General features: G+C 48.6%; 1 protein-coding gene across 3 annotated transcripts in view; it reads left to right on the top strand.

Moving 5' to 3' along the window:
* The window catches only part of RGS10 (regulator of G protein signaling 10), a 155206-nt gene extending 136181 nt beyond the window's left edge, over positions 1-19025 (top strand). For all 3 annotated transcript variants that reach the window (XM_086922932.1, XM_086922933.1, XM_086922931.1), the window contains exon 5: positions 18297-19025. In XM_086922932.1, the coding sequence (XP_086779058.1) occupies positions 18297-18446 (150 nt within the window). In that variant the 3' untranslated portion in view covers positions 18447-19025. The remainder of the gene's footprint in view (positions 1-18296) is intronic.
* Positions 19026-19718: the final 693 nt, after the last annotated feature.

Below are 19718 nucleotides of genomic sequence, written 5' to 3'. Positions count from 1 at the left end.
CCGACACGTAACACTACCCACAATATCCGTAGGCTTACAAGGCTGATGGGGGCCCAGTGGTCGGAAGCCACTACTCCATTTGTTCTCTCTATAGATATCGAGAAGGCCTTCGATAGTCTTGAATGGGACTATCTGTATGAGGTAATGAGGCGTTTCGGGCTGGGGGACGGGTATATCAACTGGACCAAAGTCCTATATACGGAAGCCACTGCTAGAGTCAGAGTGGGTTCATTGATATCGAAACAATACCTGGTACGACGGGGCACTAGGCAGGGGTGCTCCCTTTCTCCCCTCTTGTTCGCTTTGGCGATGGAACCTTTTGCAGCGGAAGCCAGGTCTGGCCGCCATTATACGGGGCTGATTTACAGGGACAGGCCGCATGTCATCTCCTTGTATGCGGATGACCTACTGATGTTCTTGGATAACGCGGAGGCAGAGTTACTGGGGGCGAGACGTTTGTTGGAACGGTTTGGGCGGCTATCGGGCTTGAGGGTTAATTGGCCCAAATCTTGTCTATTCCCTCTGAGACAGGGAGAGCCGTGCCCTCTCACGGCGCAGGAACTTTGATGGGAGCCGCATTGTCTACATTATCTCAGCGTTTACATCTACCATGCCCCAACGGATATGCTGGATGGCAATATTAATCGCTGTATTACCGCCCTGAGAGGGTGTATGGATTTCTGGGCCACTCTTCTACTCTCACTGGCTGGTCGGGTCTCCCTGCTTAAGATGGTGGCTCTGCCCAGGCTGTTGTATTACTTTAGGACTCTTCCGGTATGGGTTCCGGGCTCCGTCTTTCGACGCCTGAGATCATTGATCATAGCGTTTCTCTGGGGCACGGGCAGGAGACGAATCGTGCTGGATACGCTCTTGCAACCCAAGGATGAGGGAGGTATGGCGGTGCCCGATTTCGAAGGCTATTATCTGGCGGCTCAGCTGCAGACTTTCACTCAGGAGGTCGCGAGGGTGTATCGAGGCCCGGAGCATTCTAGAGATGAGGGCACCCCGCGGCATGTGCTGGCATACATCACGCTGCATCAGAAGCTCTTGGTCAGGGATTTGACAGTGGAGGAACAGACGTTCCGACTTTGCTGGAACCGGGCGCGCAAACGAGCAGGTGTCCGCCATATGTATGCTCCGGAAATTCCGCTGGGAATGGTTACAGCCCTGCCTCATGGTGGGGACTGGTCGCGATTACTAGGCTGGGAAGAGGCTGGGGTTCAAATGCTGGGCGACTTGTATGAGGATGGTGCGTTGTTTCCGTTTCAGGAGTTGCAGGAGCGGTTCGACCTCCCGCGAGGAGATTACTTGTTACATGCGGCGGTAACGGGTGCCATGCAAGATCACTGGGGAGCGGGTTTGCAGGAACCTACGACATCCATGGCGTGCCAATATACAATGATGGCAGCCGGGACCTTTAAGGCGGTAACCTGCCTGTACTCCAGAATGTTGAAGGAGGCCTTGCAGCCGCTCGCAGCTTTGAAAGCTAAATGGGAGTTGGACCTCCAAATGGAGATCCCTGATACAACTTGGGGTCAACTGCTGCGAAGGGCGCGGAAAAGCTCAAGGAACGCTAGGTTCCAGCTCATACACTTTTATATTATACATCGGGCATACCTCACGCCGGGGAAAATACGACAATACTTTGGGGTGGAACAGGCGGCCTGTCTCAGGTGTAACACAGTTGGGGCGGATCTGGGTCACATGTTGTGGGACTGCCCTGCCTTGGGGGAATACTGGCAGGAAGTTGGGAGGGCCCTGAATAATGCTACAGATAGGGAAATACAGTACACCAAGGCAATGGGGGTCCTACATTGGTTTCCACACACCTCTAAAAATAAAAATACAAGCCGATTTATAGATTTGGGGCTGATCCTGGCAAAGTGGGAAATAACGAGGAATTGGAAGTCGAAAGTGGGACCCACTTATAAACGGTGGTATGGTGAATGCCTGCGGTGGGCGGCCTGTGAAAGCACTTTGAGGTACCAGATGGCTAGGAGGACTGATGATGAGAAAGCCATGGAGAGGGCAACAGCGTGGGAAGTGATGGTGCAGGCGCTCAGGGATGATAATGATGAGGAGGAAAGTGAGGAGGAGGACTCGGTAGCAGCTGACCCCACCAACACACCTAGGAACACACCTTAGTCAATGTATAGGACCTCCTTGCACACACCAGACCTTCTTTTCTGACTGGGATTCTCACACAGCGCTGCCACGGGGGGGGGAGTTCGGGACTGTAAGAAGTTGGGGGGATTGTGGTTAATGGGGGTGGGGGGGAGGGGCAAAAATTACAAAAGCAGCCCACTTCTTCCTGTGAATGTGACCGCGGACACTGAATTTTGCAGCAGGGAATGGACTCAGCACGACAGCAGCTTAGTCTTCTTTCTAGAGACGTGCCTGGTGTGGTGGGAGGAGTGGACTGTTAATGTGCCTTCCTGCTATGCTTGATGGATATACCATAATGATACTGTCTGTGCATTTATTTTGGTGTTGCAATAAAAACGATGTTACAACAAAAAAAAAGACCTTGGCTACTTAGTTTGATGTATTTATCAAGGAATAGCCATACTGTGCTAGAGACTGGTGGCGTGAATTGATTCTTAAGTTGTAACATGTGTACCTCGGAGATATGAAACCCATGCCCTCCATGTGTGATATGACAGATGGTTGAAGGATTTCCACTCTGAGAGGATAACTTTAACTGCAATAGTTAGGAGTAGGTCGAGTAGCGCCATATCATTGGCACCTAGGGGCAGTGGAGTCAGTGAAGCCCAGGGACCCTTGTTGCCATAGAGAAGGATAGGGTTATAGGTGTATTAAAGATTACTGACAGATGGTTTTGGATCAGTAACCAATACGAGTCTAGCAACTGGCCATCAAAGAACATGAGTTGATGTGAGCACGATTCCTGTTTTTTTCGTTTTCTCTTAGTTTCAATTTATACAAACAGGCTGGGGTCCAATGCAAGAGATTCAGCCTAAATAAGAAATGCGTTCAAAAATCACCCTCTCAAAATGCCTGGCCTATTTGGTGCAAGTAATTGAGGGTTGTGAAGGTTGAGGGTCAGAGAGCAACTTATAGATTTTGGAGGCAACATGACCAGAGTGTTGCCAATGGGCAAGATAGGTGAGTAGAGTCAATTTGTTTTAGAGAGATTAAGTTAGGAGAGTCTAACCTTGATTTTTAGAAAATGATAGCAGTCCAAATTGGAGAGGTTGAGCTTCTTAGTTAGGGCTGAAAAGGAGAGCAAGTCATTGCTATTATCATAGTGGTCTCCTATTAACCTGACGCCCTAACCCTGGGCGTAGTTCGCAAAGTGCACTTCGCACTACGTGAACTACGCGTAGCACTATGCGAACTGCGTAGTGCCCTGTTCGCGATGATTGCACAGTGTCGAATGCTTGTCCACACTGTAGAATCATTGAAAACGGCATCTTGCACATGGCGAGATGTCTTTTACGGCAGCTTTCTCAACGTGGACTGGTAGTTTCTCACCGCGAGCGGTCGCGAGCATACGCGACCACTAGCAATGAGAAACCTGACCTCCCCGCATTGAGAAGCTCGCCGGGAGGTTTATTTTTAACCCTCGCGATCGGCAACTCGATGTTGCTGATCGCGAACGAGGAAAAAGTCTCGCCGGGATGTCATTTTGCTTGCTTGCGGTCGCCAACTTGACGTTGAGGACCACGAGCAAGCAAAAAATGACCGCTGCACTACGCTACGCTATGCTAAGCGTGTTTGCACTGTGCTACGTGCTATCCGCTAGCCATAGGGCGTCAATGCCCGCTCCACTCCGCTTCTCATAGTTGGGTGTAATAGCCAATACCTAATCTGGAAATATCTAAAACGTTTGTCCTCTGGGAGGGTATAGTCCTTCTTAAGTACGTCAAAGGGTATAGGGCTATTTAATTCAAAGAAATGTCCTGCCGCTCTACAGGCAGTCTCCCTCCATACTCGAAAGGCTGGCCCACTCCCCGGAGTAAAGGGCGGATTGTCGACGACTGATGTCAGGGGAGACGGAAAAGTAGTTAACTGCCCTCTGCACGTGCATCCATCTCACACTTTTAAAAGGGAGATCATAACTGGGGAGATGTAGAGACTAGGTGCCCGATGTCGGCGCTGCAGGAATGGAACTTTCCCTAATGAAGTCCCGGCTATAGCCCTATCCATGAATAGCCAGTGTTTCTCTGACTCTGTTCTGGACCATTCAACTAAGTATCGAAGCTGAGTCACCTGAAAATATCTGAGAAGGCAAGGTATTCCAAGTCCCCCCTCCGCCGTCGGGAGCCAGCTATGCTCCTTGCTCTTCCTAGGTCTTTTACCTGCCCAGACAAAATGGCGGAAAGCAGCTTGCAATGTCAATATTGTTCCCAGGTGGAGGGGAGTGAGGTGGGGGAGTTAATGGCAAGGCCTGGAAGAGGAAAAGTATTCTGGGTAAGGGAATAATTTTTAGGGCCACAATGCAGCCCATCAGAGAAAGTGGATAATGCCTCCATTGCTCCAGTCGAGTGCACATCCTCTTCATCAATTGTCGGTAATTGAGAGCGTTCATTCGCTCCAAAGTGGGGCAAAGCTGAACTCCTAGGCGTGGAATGGACTCTGTCGCCCAGCTGACCGTGTATGTTTGTTGCAAATTCTCGACTACAGCTTGAGGAACTGAGATGCTGAGGGCCTGCGACTTACTAACGTTCATGTGGAATCCGGAGGCTGCACCAAAATCCTCCATTCCTAATAGAAAGTAGGGCAGGCTCTCCTGGGGGTCGTCGAGCATGACCATTATGTCGTCAGCGTACAGACTAATCCTGTGCTCTTCCTCTCCCGGGAGAATTCCTTTGATGCCACGATGATCTCTCACCCACTGCGTAAGGGGTTCTATATATAGGGCGAAAAGGAGGAAGCGAGAGGGCAGCCCTGACTTGTACACCATTGTATGGGGAATGTGTCTGAGCCATGCCCATTCACCCTCACCATCGCTGTTAGAGATCTATAGCTGCTCAGAACCCAGGCTCGGAAACGTTTCCCCAGCCCAAAGTGCACTAATATCACGTCCAGAAATGGTCACTGAACCTGGTCAAATGAGTTCTCAGCGTCAACCGAAAGTAGCATGATGGCCCCCTTCCCACGGCGGGCTTTGTCAATGATATGAAGTAGCTGCTTAATATTGTCCACATAATGTCTCTGTGCTACAAACTCGGCTTGATCTGGGCCTATCAGACCCTGCAGAAGAGGATTCAAACGGGCAGCCAAAATGCTCTTAAAGAGATTTCTGTCCGTATTCAGGAGTGTGATAGGGCAGTAATTAGCACAATAGAGTCTGTCTTTCCCGGGTTTGGGGATAACAACTATCTCCGCTTCTTGCATCCAGGGCAGGAGGCTAGCCGTGTGTGTGATTTCATTGAAGAGTCATGTGCAAATTGGGGCTAGTTCTTGGCAGAAGGATTTATGGAACCCCGCGGGAAAGCCATCTGGGCCTGGGGATTTCAGAGCTTTCTGTTTGGAAATAACCGGGAATACCTCTTCGATGCAGAAGAGGTCGTCCAGGGAGGACGCTTGGGATTCAGTCAAGCGGGTAAGTGCCACTGAACGTAGATAATGAGAAGGGACTTCGGGGGGTGGCAGTCTGCGTTGAGTAAAGAGATGCATAAAGTTATGTAAAGTGCGGTGCCATTTAGGCGTCTCCCTTTATCTCTTCTCCCTCTCTGGATAAGAGGGATTCCACCCTGGTGGACTGTCTCTGGGCTCAAAGTTTGGTCACTAGGAGTCTTCCGCATTTTTTCCTATTTATGTAAAAGGAGTGTTTTACGGAGAAGCGAGTACTCTGCCTTGTCCAGGTCTCGGCTGGCCAGCTGTTTCCGCATGTACTCTAACAGGCGCAAAATCCTTGGGCCCCTGTTCCTTGGTACAAGTGTTCTAATTCTCTTGCCTGCTCCTGAAGTTCCGCCCTTTTTGCCTTGCAGTGGCTATTTTTGGCCGCCGCGATCCATATGATTACCCCTCTAATGACTGTCTTTAGGGCGTCCCACAGGGTAGATGTGGAAACGTCTGGGATGTCACTGAATTGTAAATAATCGGTTAGCGCCTTTTGAATCTGCGTTACCAACTCCGATCTTTGCAACATTGTCTCCTGGAGTCTCCATCGTCACCTCATATCCCTCTGTATAGGATTATGTAGGTCCAGAATTTAAGCTGAATGATCCGAGAGAGATATAGGTTCAATCTCCACCGATCGTGTTAGTGGGAGTACTTCCTGGGTTCCAAAAGAGTAGTCCAGGCAGGCATATGAATTGTGAGCATGTGAGAAAAAGTTATAATCCCTGGTTTGGGGATGTGAAACTCACCATAGGTCAGTCAGCCCCACCTCCCTCAGCCAAGCAGGTTCCTCCCCTGTCAGAGCCCTTGCCCCTCCTTTCCTGGAGCCAGAGTGGTCTAGATTACTATTGAGAACTATGTTAAGGTCACCTCTTATTAAGACTAGGCGAGACAAATGTCAGCCTCCGTATGTGCTAAATATGATATAATGGCCCTCCTTTTTTTTTTTTTTTTTTAAATTTTTGGAAGACCTTTATTTAGAAAAGGGTGCACACAGCTATTCAGCCAAACATCCCGGAGGCATGGCAGCAAATAATATAGAAAATCAGACTGTTTCGGCACACTCAGGAGAGCATCTCAGGATTAGAGAGGTCAATTTTTAAAAATAAAACAGGATATACACGGTAAATACGTAATACAGTTCCATATGTTAAAGAGATGGAAGAGAGAAAAGAAAACAGGAGGGGGCCGGTTACGGGATCTAAAGTAGATACAATCACCGGGTGGGCAGGGAGGCTTGTCCAACTGCCGAGACGACAACATTTTGAAGCGAACAATAGAAGCAAGCATACATTTCTGAAAACTCCCGACTAATGCCCCACCCAATGAATCCAATGACAGGAGAGACTGAGCGGCCACAGTCCCAGCACCGCCCAAAAAGTCCAAACAGTAACCCGATAAACTGACCCCCAACCCAGGGAGAGAGAAAAGAAAGGAAATCCAGTCAAACTAAAAGAAGAAAAAAGGCCATAGAAACAGAGAACGGAAAAACAAAAATACCCCACCCCCTACCCCCCACCCTGCACCCCTGCAGATGGCTACGGCCTAACCCCCTAGCAGCGTGCCTATGGCCCAGCGACCAAAAACCCGAAATATAGCAGAAAAGAGATTTATAAAGGAAGGAAACACAGAAAGAGAAAGAAAAGAAAAGTTAAGGGAGGAGGAGAACCACGCATCCCCGGTCGCACTACCCCCCTCCTGCGACGTACAGTCCTGGTCATTAAACAATCAGCAGTGAAGCAAAGTAAATTCGGTAGAACCCAGGAAAGACATCCTACACCGCCCCACCCCCTGATACAAGAAAATGGCGGATCCCGGGCCCCTCACAAACCCCTAGTATCCGAGTCGAACACCAGTCTCACCCTTGACCTCTACGAGTGTTCACCATGAGTTCCGCACACCGCACCCGCATATGCACAGGATAAATCAAAAGTTCAGCCAGTCCACAAATCTGTGCGGCGAGCCCAATGGATATCCACCGTCCATCACAATCCTCAGCCGTCATGACACTCGCCACGGTACGACCAGATCCCGACCGTTCCATACTCCACCACACTGCACAGCTCACACGATCGATAGATGTTCGCTGTTTCCGTCGGGTCACAGTTTCAATAAAGTCATAGGGGGACCAGCACGTGAACACGACCACAGGTGGACTCGCCAACGTGGGCGGGCAGTACACCATGGCGGCGGGTTCAGCCGCACACAGCCGTACAGACATTGCTATCCAGGCTTCGACACTAGATGGGCCTCGAGTCGTAGATTCCGGGATCAAAGTGGGAGACACGGCTCGCTTAGGGGGACCAGACAGATCAGAGTTCTTATGCGATCGGGCAGTTACGGTGTCATCCACGATCGACTTATGTGAAAGAGCAACCATGTAGGAGCACAGACCCTTAATGGCGGCCATCACAGTTCGCAATGATGGCTCTTCTTCACCCCCACCACCGCGAACTGGTCGACTCCAGACATCAATGCGCCCTTCGGGTCACCCGATTCCCTCAGGGACCGAAGTGCGATGAGGGCAGGCGGGGGCAGGAGGCACACAGTCCAGCAACGATAGGGCCTCTCGGAAGGGGGCCCCACCCCAGCGGGAAGGGAACGCCGAGAAGGGGACCCCCGACCTCTCAGCCACTCACAGGATAATTACACCTCCATAATGCGGGTAGAACCGCAGGCTCTCCACCGATCCAGGGGCAGGTTGCTCTCCACTTCTATCGACCGGACCGTGTCTGGAATCCCGGCCGCCGTCGTTGCACTGCAATCCGGCAGGGTCAGTACTCGAGGTCCCGGCTCTCGGTCAGCGTTAGGCCAAGAACTTCCACTCGATGTAACTCCAGCAATCCGGGCCGTAGGTTTCCCAGGACCACACCGCCAGTATCAGCAACGGGTCACCCGCAGGGGGGTGAGGCGAAAAAGCAGGATTTGTAGCAGGATATTCAAGCAGCAGGAGGAGGTCGACGGAGCCGAGAGCTTATGCGGCCATCTTCGTTCGTCGCTAGACTCCTCAATGGCCCTCCTTTTTGACAGGGTTGTTCAATCCCTTCACGTTGAGGGAGAGAACCCTCAGATATTCAGCGGTCTTCATCGTGTGATTGTGTTTTCATGCTGTGCACCTCCCAATTATTCATCCATCCATGAAAGTATACTTCTATGTGCATTGGACTCTCACAACATGAAAGCTTATGTGGAATAGTTACAGCTTCTGCTAGTTCTGAAACCCTTTGTGTTGTTGTATATTGGTACTTTTCAACTAAACAAAAAAATAACACAAAGTCTCTGGAAGGGGTGGAGTCTCAAAGTTGATCCCCGCTGTTTCTGGAGTAAGGCAAAAGATAGGGTCCTTGGTGGTCATCAGCGTTCATGAGGGGTACCTCCTCTAGCTGGCCTCGGTTAGCTTCTGTTGTGCATCATCCCGGGTTACTGTGTATCCTCAGCCTTTTCATATGTGTGGTTGTGTGTCGGATCTCATAGCCAGGCTCTCCAACACTGCCTCTCTCTCTTGATCTATTGTAGCTGAATCTGGCTTAGCTAGGACCCTGCCCTGTGATCTCCTCCTCCATCTCGGATATCTGCTAGTCCCAAGGTCTATTTTTGGGGCCGTGAGTTGAATGAGTTCCTGTCTGAGCTGCTCGATTTCTTCATCTCCGGCGATCTCATGGTTATCTAGGGCGTCCACTCTATCCCCTACTTCTGACATCTCTTTCCAAACCCCTTGTAGGTCCTGTGCCAAGTCTTTCATAATAGACTGTAAGTCCTCTCTCAATGTTGTAAAGAGGGTATCCATACATGACCTGGTTATGGGTGCATCCCCTCCATCATCCTCGGTCTGGGATGGGGGTCCACCACAGGATCCAGGGGCTCCATTGAGTGGAGAGTAGGTTGCTTGGTGAGCATGTCTTTTACAGAGCAATCTTTCTTGGTCTGTGCCACTGTCATGTCTATTCCTGTGGGAAGGAGGGCCTGGGGTGTCCACTGCACTACGTATTTGTGGGTCCTCTTGCCTGCCGCTATGATTACGCAGAATATAAGGTCACTTATGCAGGCAAGGCCAAAAAGGCGCAGCCACAGCACAAAGGGTTCTGTGGTTGCATATATGCTGGGACTGACCTTCCACCTCACGCAGTCGTAGCCCTCGCCTTGTCCTTGGGCCAAGGGTGCTGCTGGTGCCCTAGTTTGAGTGTTAATTGCTTGGTGGGGCCAAGTACGCCCAACGTGGTGTTCCCCCTCATCCAGCGCCTTTCGCGGGTTCTTGTACCCCAAGGGGTAATAGTCTCTCTTGCCAGTGTCAGTGGTTACCACTTTGCTGCCTGGAAGTCCCCTGCAACATGGACCCCCTATGGGTCCTATCAATCTAGCAATCTAGGGAGGTTACAGGGTACGTCCCGTCGCTGTTGCTGGTGCAGCCATGAGGACGTCGCCTATCACAGAATGCCCTCTGCCAGATGATTATGCTCTTCTTGATCTACATTCCTTCCTGCAAGGTAAGCCAGGGGCGGCCTTAGGCATGTGCAAGCTGTGCACCTGCACAGGGCCACCAAACCCCAGGGGCCACCACGCCAATATATATCCGTAATATAATAATCCTCTGAGGATGGATACATATTTGCGTGGCGGCCGCTGGAAGGGATTTGGCGGCCTCCGGCTCTGTTCCACTTCCAAACACCTTCCTGAGCTCCGGGGGGGGGCTCCGCCCCACCCGGACCCCCTCTTTAGGGGCCCCCTACTTATGCTCCTTGCCCAGGGCCACCATGAGCCTAGAGCCGCCCCTGGGTAAGCCCTCCTTTAATTCTGGTCGGGTGAGGTCCTGCTCTCTGGTGTGCCTATTGGCCTCAGTTGCCACCGAACCCTGCTATGGCGAGTGATAAGGTGTGCTTCCAGGTGCAGGTGACTTACCCCCCCTCACATTACAGGTTGTCTGGAAGGGGGCATTATGTCTTTTGAGGCTTTTCTCTACATGGGGAACAGGGCAATCCCTGCACACCCCTATGCAGTCTGCTGGGCGCCGTAGTCGCTGCTTTTGCTTGGGTCCAGGTGTGCATTTCAGTGTTCGTGCTTAGTCGGCTCTACAGGACAACACCGGAGCGCATGGATTGCCCGAGCCCAGGGTTCTCACTTTTCAGGCTTCCACTGCTGTTCAAAGTCGTCCACGGCAAGTACCCCACGGCACGTTCCACTGTTTCTCTGTGCTCTCCCGTGGGGCCGGGGAAGGTCGCGGGCCGCCGCGCCCTCCCTCTCAGGGCCAGGTTTGCTCACAGAGGGTGACCATTTTTTTCGTCGGAGCCTCCGGGTTGGGCGCACGTGCCTGCGGCTCACTCTCCGTTCCAGGATGCCAGTGCAGATCGGGTCCCCGGGTGGTGCCTCTGATGTCTGTGCCTTTGCCACCCCAGACACCTCCTCTTGATGGCTAGACACACCGGGATAATGCTACTGTGCCGAGGCCAGAGCGAAGGGACCAACTTTCGCATCGACTCACTCCGCCATCTTGCCACCCCCCCATGTATATATTTGTAAAAAAGTATTTAAATTTATATTTTTTTTAAGAAGGCAAAAAAAATTATTTTCTAATATTTTTCAATGCTGTGTTATTTTAACTTCCTGTCTAAATTATTTTCTGTGGGAGGGTGTTGCAGTACCAGTTGTTGGCCATATGGGGTGCTGGACTTACTCCAGGCCTGAGCTGGAGTATATTTAATACTGTTTTGGGTCCTTTTTGGCTGTAGCCACTTTACTAGTGTAGTTTGTCTATAGGAATGGGTTTACTCTTTTCTGAGTGGATGTATGTCACTCACTACACACTCCCCTCCCGTAACCCATCTTTATTTCTCCCAAAGCCCCTCCTTTTAGCAGTAAGTACTCCCAATTTTCCAGCTAGTCCCACGTCCCTCCCACATTTACTACTAAAATGCAGGCATGTGCGTGCGGAGATCTCTGTAATCAGGCGGAGACCTCTGCATAGAAAAGAAATGAGTGGAGGAGGCTGAGGCCCAAATAGGAGTAAGAGAGAGGTATTTAGACAGTTTGTGTTTCCTCTAAGAAGGTATTACTAACTGAATCGAGAGGACTTTTTAAGAGGAGTTCTTTCATCCCTTTCTTGCAGGCAGTGTATGAGGTTGTTCTCAGAGCTGGGGTACAGGGCTCGAGTCGGGGTACCACATGGGTGGACGGCGTCCCCCCACTTATTTTACCGGGGGGACCCCGTCCCCCCTGCCAAACAGCTGGACTACACTCTTTGGGGTCTCTGGGACGAGGAGCTCGGCACCTTTCATGACGTCACTTCCTGTCGTGACGTCACTTCCGGTGACAGCGTCCCCCCCACTTCTTTTTTTAGGACTGGCTGGAGATGTTGTTCCAAATTCTTGGTCATGCACCAGACAAGGATTTGTTGAGAGTTCGTTTTTGTGAGACGTTTGATAGACTCTTTCCCCTTTACCATGCCTCCAGGTCACTTCCATTGATTCTCTGCTTATGATTGCGCAGCAGCCAGTGACGCTGGTGGGCGGATGTTTACCATAGCAGCTCTGTCCTTTTCACATTTCACAGCTGCCTGTTGAATGAGCCCTTCTTCTGTCTCTCATGTTTGTCACATATTTGTGTGTTGGAATGACGTCCATTGACCACAGTGAACTGTGGCTGACTTTGGCTTGGGTGTGTGTGAAATTCTAATGTAATGTTCACTGTATATGTGCTGTTTTGACCTTTTACTGAGGAGCCTATGAAGTCTGGCTGACCCTGGCCCTGTCGTCCTGTAAAGAACTCCTGCGTGCCCAATATTTGTCCTTTGTGTGACATTATAAGAGGAATCTCCACTTTCCGTGCCCGGTATTGGTGGGTTGCAGTGCATGTATGTTGTCACCTGCATCCCACACAGTGCGGCTGCGTGTGAAATGGGATGTGTTCGTGTAGTGAGTTATACTACGCTTTCACTTTGCCCCAGAAATAGGGGTTCGACCACGCGGACACACCTCGCCTACATTATGCATACTATATACCTTTTCCTCTTTCATTTGTTAAAGTTAACAAGAATACATAAATGTTAAATTTGCTGTTTACACACGAAAATAGAAACGGGAAGCCATATGTGGATGCATATAAAATGTATATATTGCAAGCTTTTTACTGATGGTCTGATGAACTCGCCTCATTTTTAGGGCGTACCCCTACTTTCGGGGATCTACGCTTCGGTGTCCACTTCTGGTTACTTCCTGTTATGCACAATTAATAAATGAGGGGCACACCTGTAGTTCTGGAGTCTGGTGAGTGCACTCGTTTCCAAGGTGGCCCATTGAAGAGACCTAGGAATACAAGTTAGACCTCCGATGGGACATACTCAGCATTTGAACGGGAAGGAGCTGCACTATGGGGCTTATTAACAAGGACCGGTGTTAAAATTATCGCCGTTTTATCAACAGGAAACTTCCGATAAAACGGCGATAATGGGCTTGATAATCAGGGCCGGACTCAGCAGCATTCCAAACTGCCCGGTAGCCAGTCCGGCCCTTTTGATAATACGCCCTTGTTAATTTCCAAAGAAGCCCATGTTCTGATGTTAACGTGGGCTTCTATGGGAATTAACAAGGGCGTATTATCAAGCCCATTATCGCCGTTTCCTGCGGATAAAACAGCGATAATTTTAACACCGGTCCTTGATAATATGCCCCTATATCCCACCAATAATTTGGTGAATTTAGCTACCAATGAGAACTCCTTCATCAAACCCAACGCTCGCATTCTCTAACACTTTCACACTTTTCACGACACTGATTTTTTTGGGGTCTTTTTCTCCAAATGTTGTGAAAGTCTACCCTCGTGTGGGTGAAATAAGAACTGTAGCTGCCACCTAATGTCAACGCAGCTAAATGAATGAAGAGGTTACTTGTTGGGGTCCCATTCACAAAACCACAAAAAGGAGACCTGTCAGGCGTGTGTAAATGGTTTTACTAACGTGTAATTCTCGAGAGGAACAAGGAAAAGTTTGCCCTGGCAGCTGTTGAACACACACCTGGGAATTTTCATTCCACATTGAGAAGGGAAATGGATCACTCCCATACTTGATGAATGGAGACTGGAGTTTTCTGTGGAGAAAATAAAAACAATATATATACATTGGCACATCAAGCTCATTTCCACACTGTACAATTAAGCAGAGGGGAAAAAGCAGTTACAAACAAATCAGAAGATTCCTTCAGTAGCCGGGGCTGGTCTATCTGTATTGCAACATGAGCTGTACCACTGGGGCCGGAGGGGAGACGGGGGCCGCCAGCCCTGCACCAACTACAGCCATTTGTTTTTTTCGGAGTGCCTGCCTGGGGTATGGCTTTGTGACTGGAGGAACAAGACTGGGCCCACTGAGGCTCTGGGACATACAAACATGCTTAGCTACAGCAGCGTGGGCATATATGAAAGAGGTGATATAGGTATGTAGAGGGGCGGAGGTGCAACAAACGGACAGAGTGGTGCAGGCCTGGACCTCTTCAGCAGCGTAGGGGTGTTGCACTCTAACACTTGCCCAAGCCACCCCACCTTTGCATGTCGCTACCTGCCCTCACTGTGGCTGAATCCTTACTGGCAGCCAGGCAGTGTCTTTGCGCCCTGTTCCCGGTGAGTAAGACAACCGTTTGTAGGCCAAAACAATACATTACAATTTGTCCCCGGCCTGTGAACCTTAGATCATCCCAAATAAACACTACAGGTCTCCTGTTGACAGTCCTAACACACTCAGCGACCTCTGAGAGTCTGCTCTGCTTGCTTCAGCCAGGCTTCACAGCTCTGAAATAAGGGGAGCAGGGTTGCAGTGGTCACTGGGGCATGTTACAACAGAGGGCTACAGATTTTTCTTTAGGTCGGTCCTTGGAAGCCCAAATGACTTTCCTGATATATATATTTTTGTTGTTGTTTTTATTTTTTGAGGACAATATAAGTAGCAGCGTCTTCCGCCCGGTCCCGTGAAGGCACTGAAAAATGAGTGTGGGCCGCACAATAGTCTGCATTGCCTTGTAAAAAACATTTTACTGGTGCAAGTTTAAAAAAAATAACATTATTTACCATACATGGTATTTTCATTGATAGCTGTCATGCTTCCATAAAAAAATAGTATTCCCGATGCTTTTGCCATCAAAACGTGCATTTTGAAGCAAGCCATTTTATCTGTAATCCCAATAAAGCATGTGTTAAACTTTCAATGCAAGCTGAAAGTGTTGACTGGACAACCAGACCCGTTAAAATCAGAATCAACAAACACAGGAGCATCATCCAGTGTATACAGACACTGCCCATTGCTCGGAAGTACAACTACCACCGAAAAACATGAGTAGCACCATCGCAGAAGTCATGCCAGCCAGTCCTAACATCAAGACATTGCTCTTGCAAAAGGAACAATGACTGGGGTTCAGACTTGGGATTTCCAGGGTGAGACTCAACGATGAGATCCCGTAGAGCCAACTGAGTACATACGCATGATCATGGGCAAGATCATGGACATGGCAAGATCATGGGTAGATCTTCCTGAATAAATGATCTGCATGGATGTTAATGCATATATATGTTACCGTCACCTTTCTCCTAACAGGTCCTTACACTATGGAGCACACGAGTATCTAAATTAGGGGATACTCACAACACGTTTGGTCAAAAATTGTTCAAAGTAAGAATAATAAGAAAGATAATATAGATTAAGGCCTCATCCTGAATAGTAGGGTTACAGATAAAGGGCCTGATGAAACACCACTTGACATCTCTAGGCAACCAGGCGTGAAGCATGTAGACCTTAAAAGAGGAACCACAAAACAACTAAGATGTGACTACTGAATTTTTTTTTAATCTTATCCTAGATCCCTCCCATCAAATAAAATTAAAATAATTTCTAGGGAATTTATAGGCAATTTTTTTTTCCGCTACACTCTATACTCACTATCTACACTGACGTACCATCATTCACCACAGGCAGTGAGGGATATTATCAACCCAGTCAGAAGCCTATGAGGCCACCATGTAAGAATGGCATCACAGGCAACACCCACATAAAGCTCTGCTGCATTTTGTTTATGAGTATATAAACAAAAGTGTTGGAGTCTGGTACAAAACTGTCCTTCAACTAGGATGCCAAATTACCACAGGATGAAGTTTTTTATTTCGTACACGCATTATGCGGATTCGCCAGGTGGCCCTTCCACGAAAAGGAATACTTCTGAATTTCCCACCAATCTGAAGACTAAATGCTAGAAAAAATTGTGTTTGAAAGATATCAGTGGAGCACAACAATTATTTCTCCTAAATGGCATCCATGGGTAGGGAGAGTCTACATCTGAGACACAAAAATTTCAGATTTCAGAATTTTTCCTGGAAATTGTGATCATTTTAGTACTTTGCCACGTATTCTCTATCACTTTCTGAAATTCCATGGAAACCAAAAGTATGCCGAAGCATCAGAAAGTAGGGACGAATGGCTGTGACCAATTAGCAGGCTGAAGATGGTATGAACATAGTCAAGCCTCAGTCTTATAAAGTTCGAAAAAATCAAGGCGCTATCCAGTATTCCTGGCAAATTGGTTGATACAGTTATAAGAAATAACAATGATTCCCTCAGATAAAGACAAGCAAGGATGATGGTCCTGAACTTATGTGAAAATACCTCAAAGGGACACAAATGCACAGGGAAACTTTATCACAAACCACATTTATATTAATGTGACGGAATAATAGATATACACAAACAATCCTACAATCCAATGCATCCAGATGCAGGGAGGCCTACAAGGGATGTGCACAAGGGGTATAGAGTTAATCAGGACGCACAAACAAAGGCTCAGGATAGCTGCATAATGGGCCAGAGGTGTTGCATGTTTCAGTTTGTTTACTCTCAGAAGATTAACCCCTCCCATGCGCATGACGGAGCCGCTCCGTCATGAGCATCGGTTGAGCTGTGCTCATGACGGAGCGGTTCCGTCATGGCCCTGCCGCCGCGCCTGCGCGGCGCTGATTTCGCGCCTGCGCGGCGCGTTCTATTAAGCGGGCAGGGGCCATGACGGACCCGCTCCATCATGAGCACAGCGCAACCGCGGCTCGTGACGGAGCGGCTCCGTCACGAGCATGCGAGCGCCGCTCGGGCCCCTCCCTAGCGCTGCGGCGGAATTGCCGCCGCAGCGAAGGGGTTAAAGAATGATGACTATGTAAATGTAGCCAGTCTAGGGCTTTGCAAGGTTGCAAAAATGCTCATCCGCGTTTCACACCACCCAGCCGTCTCTTTACTTGTCTCATAAGGAGTACATATCCTTGTGAGTGTGATGTTTGGGTTTATCAATAATTGATTCCTTTGTTGGATATGTAAATGAATGTAATCAGAGAAATTTTGTTCCTCTATTTTTAACTTAAGTGATTAATGCAATTTAGGGATACTGAAGACGAATATGGGCATTCTTTTTCTCCAAGTGTGGCATGGGCAAGGTCTTGGGACACACATTTTTCTTACTGCTGATTCTTTAAAAGTCAGTGCTATGGTAGAACAGGTGCACTATGGAGTCAAGGTTTTTATGGTCACCCAAGAACAGCTTTTTGGACTGGCACAGCTATTAATGCAGCAGGTGCAGAGACATCAGTGCCTGGATTGCGAGAGACCCACTGTGTCTTAGTTATGATTGTCCTACATTGCCATGCCATGGGACGGGGTCAGTTTTCTTTGCTTGCATTGGGGCCCATGAAGTACCTGCTATACCATTGCTCAGGAGACTTCCTCAGAAAGTAGAGCTTTTCAGGAAAAAAATCAATTCACGCCAGTGAAGAATAGTACTTCTACAAGTGCAGGCAGATGTATGGTTCTCTTGGGAATCGGGACCTGCTTGTCCTATTTCTTGAGTATATCACTGCTTAGGGTACATGAGGCTTGAGTCTCCCATAAACGCTGTGATGTTAGGGGCACCTCAATGGGATTAGTTTTGGAATATTCTGTCTTCTCACAGCCCCTACGGTGTGGAAGTGGAAAAAAGCTACAATAGGAGTTAGCTTGTCTAACTGAAGATCCTCCATAGCCCTAAATCCATACCTTATCCTCTAAAGAACCGACTTAGTGCTGTGTACAGAGTCACGCTGTAATGTTCAGACGTGATAAATACATTACTCTGCAGAATTACGAATGAACTCATTCCTCAAAAGAGGAGTTAGGAAATACCTGGCACCATGTTTTTCCTGCATTATCACCAACCTTTGTGCTGGTAGAAATCACTATTGACATTACCATGAAGCAGTGCTTAAAATGTAGATACACTAACCCAAAAACCGCACATTTTTGCTACTTCACCACCGCCGCATCAGTGGGTGGGCGGGCGGAGTTTTTAGGGAAGGTAGTGGGGGTGGGGGGCGGTAAAGAAAGAGAGTGTGTGTGTGTGTTTTCCTTGTGCATTCATGGGGGCTCATAGCTGTGTTGTGTGTTGGTGCGTGGGAGTTTCTTGTTTGCTGGTGAGATGGAATTTGGTGTGTCTCATTAAGTGGAAATCACGTCTTAATGTCTTTATGAGAGGGGTATTGTGAAGGATCTAATAATCCCCTATTTGTGATGCAAAACAGCTACTTAGGTCTTTTGTTTCTGTCCAGCCACCAAAAAACACCTCTGCGTCTGACAGTTCTAGTCAGTGTGACTGAATTGATGTCTCTTTCCACCAAAACATGCCTTGCATGTGTCCTTTCATTAACTTCTGCTTTTTCCCTTGCACTAGATCTTCAACTTGATGAAGTATGACAGCTACAGTCGCTTTCTGAAATCTGAAGCCTTCCTCCAATCCAAGCGGACAGATGAGAGGCAGCACGAGGGACCATGCGCCTCGGAAAACACGGCCAAGCGGGCGTCGCGCAGCTTCAACACATGAGTCCAAAGGCTCGGCCAGACGCATCCTTGCACAAACTCTGTGGTGCTGGCCTGCCTGCATCTCCCCTGTGCAGGAGGCATACACACCGCTGAAGCGCCTTCCTTCTGGCCTTACCTTTGGGTTTCTTCCCATGCTTGATGAATCAATCCATTTCTGCCTCCTAATTTTGATTGCAAATCAACACAGTTCCCGGCTTGACTGATCATCCTGGTTTTGTTTGGGGTGTCTGTCGCTACCCTGTGTGCTTTATCATATGGACGTGGTCTCTTCTCAAGGTGCCATTTAAGCTTTTGGATGGTCAGGCGACTCCAGGATGGATCCCCGCTACTTTCGCTTGGGCTTTGCACTCAACAGTATTAGGAAGACCCCCTCCTCTTCCCAACCCTAGGCCAGCTGACCCGGACAGAGACCCAGTGGTAAAGACCATCACCCGGGAGATATTTGCTGTATGGACCACGATTACAGGAGACACATCCTATCTGACACCACTGACATTATCAAGGAGATGTTTGCCAGGGCTCTACATGGTTAATGGCCCTGAGAGCACAGAGCAGTTCAAAATAAAGCCCACATACACTAGCCTGATGCATTTGACTTTTTACATTAGCAAATATTCATGGGCCTCATTGTCTGTTTGTCTCCTCTTACCAGTATTTGCACAGCGCCATCTATCACTAATACCGCACAGTACCACTATAGCTGGTGTCTTTATCACACTGTGCTGTGATTGTGTGTGGCTACTAGACATTTGTTTTCAAATGTCTGGGTAACTCATGGTTTGAGCTGATTTCTGTAGTGTGTTATGTGCATGATTTGGAGCTAGATGGCCAGTTGTTCATTGCGGGGCCTGTGCATTTTGTTTTTTAGACACGCATCACACGCAAGGTATATTTCGAATGTAATGCAGTTATGCATGAGGAGGTGGCATGAATAAGTTAAAATGTGTCTGAATGGTTCCAAGATCTAGGGTTGTGTGGCGGAGGAGAAGTGATACTGAATGGGCAGCACTCCGACAACTAAACTACTTTGATGCTGTGGTGTGCAAATGAGGGTGTCAGGGTTTTCTCTAGTGTGTTCTGTTTCAGAAAGTAAAGTTATAGGTGGAATTGGGAAGATGTTCTATAGTGGGTATTGGATGGTGGAGGGTATTTGGTATGTGCGGACTGCCATTTATCCCAAATGGGGCAAACTTCTTAACAATAAACAATCAATTATGCAGACCCAATTACCCACACCAACCTTGGAAGAGGTTTACTTATTTTTAAATCTTCC

This window comes from Lissotriton vulgaris, chromosome 5 (assembly GCF_964263255.1).
Source record: "Lissotriton vulgaris chromosome 5, aLisVul1.2, whole genome shotgun sequence".
NCBI classification, from domain to species: Eukaryota; Metazoa; Chordata; class Amphibia; order Caudata; family Salamandridae; genus Lissotriton; species Lissotriton vulgaris.
Note: the sequence above shows the minus strand (reverse complement) of the source record. Positions and strands in the feature narration are given on the sequence as shown.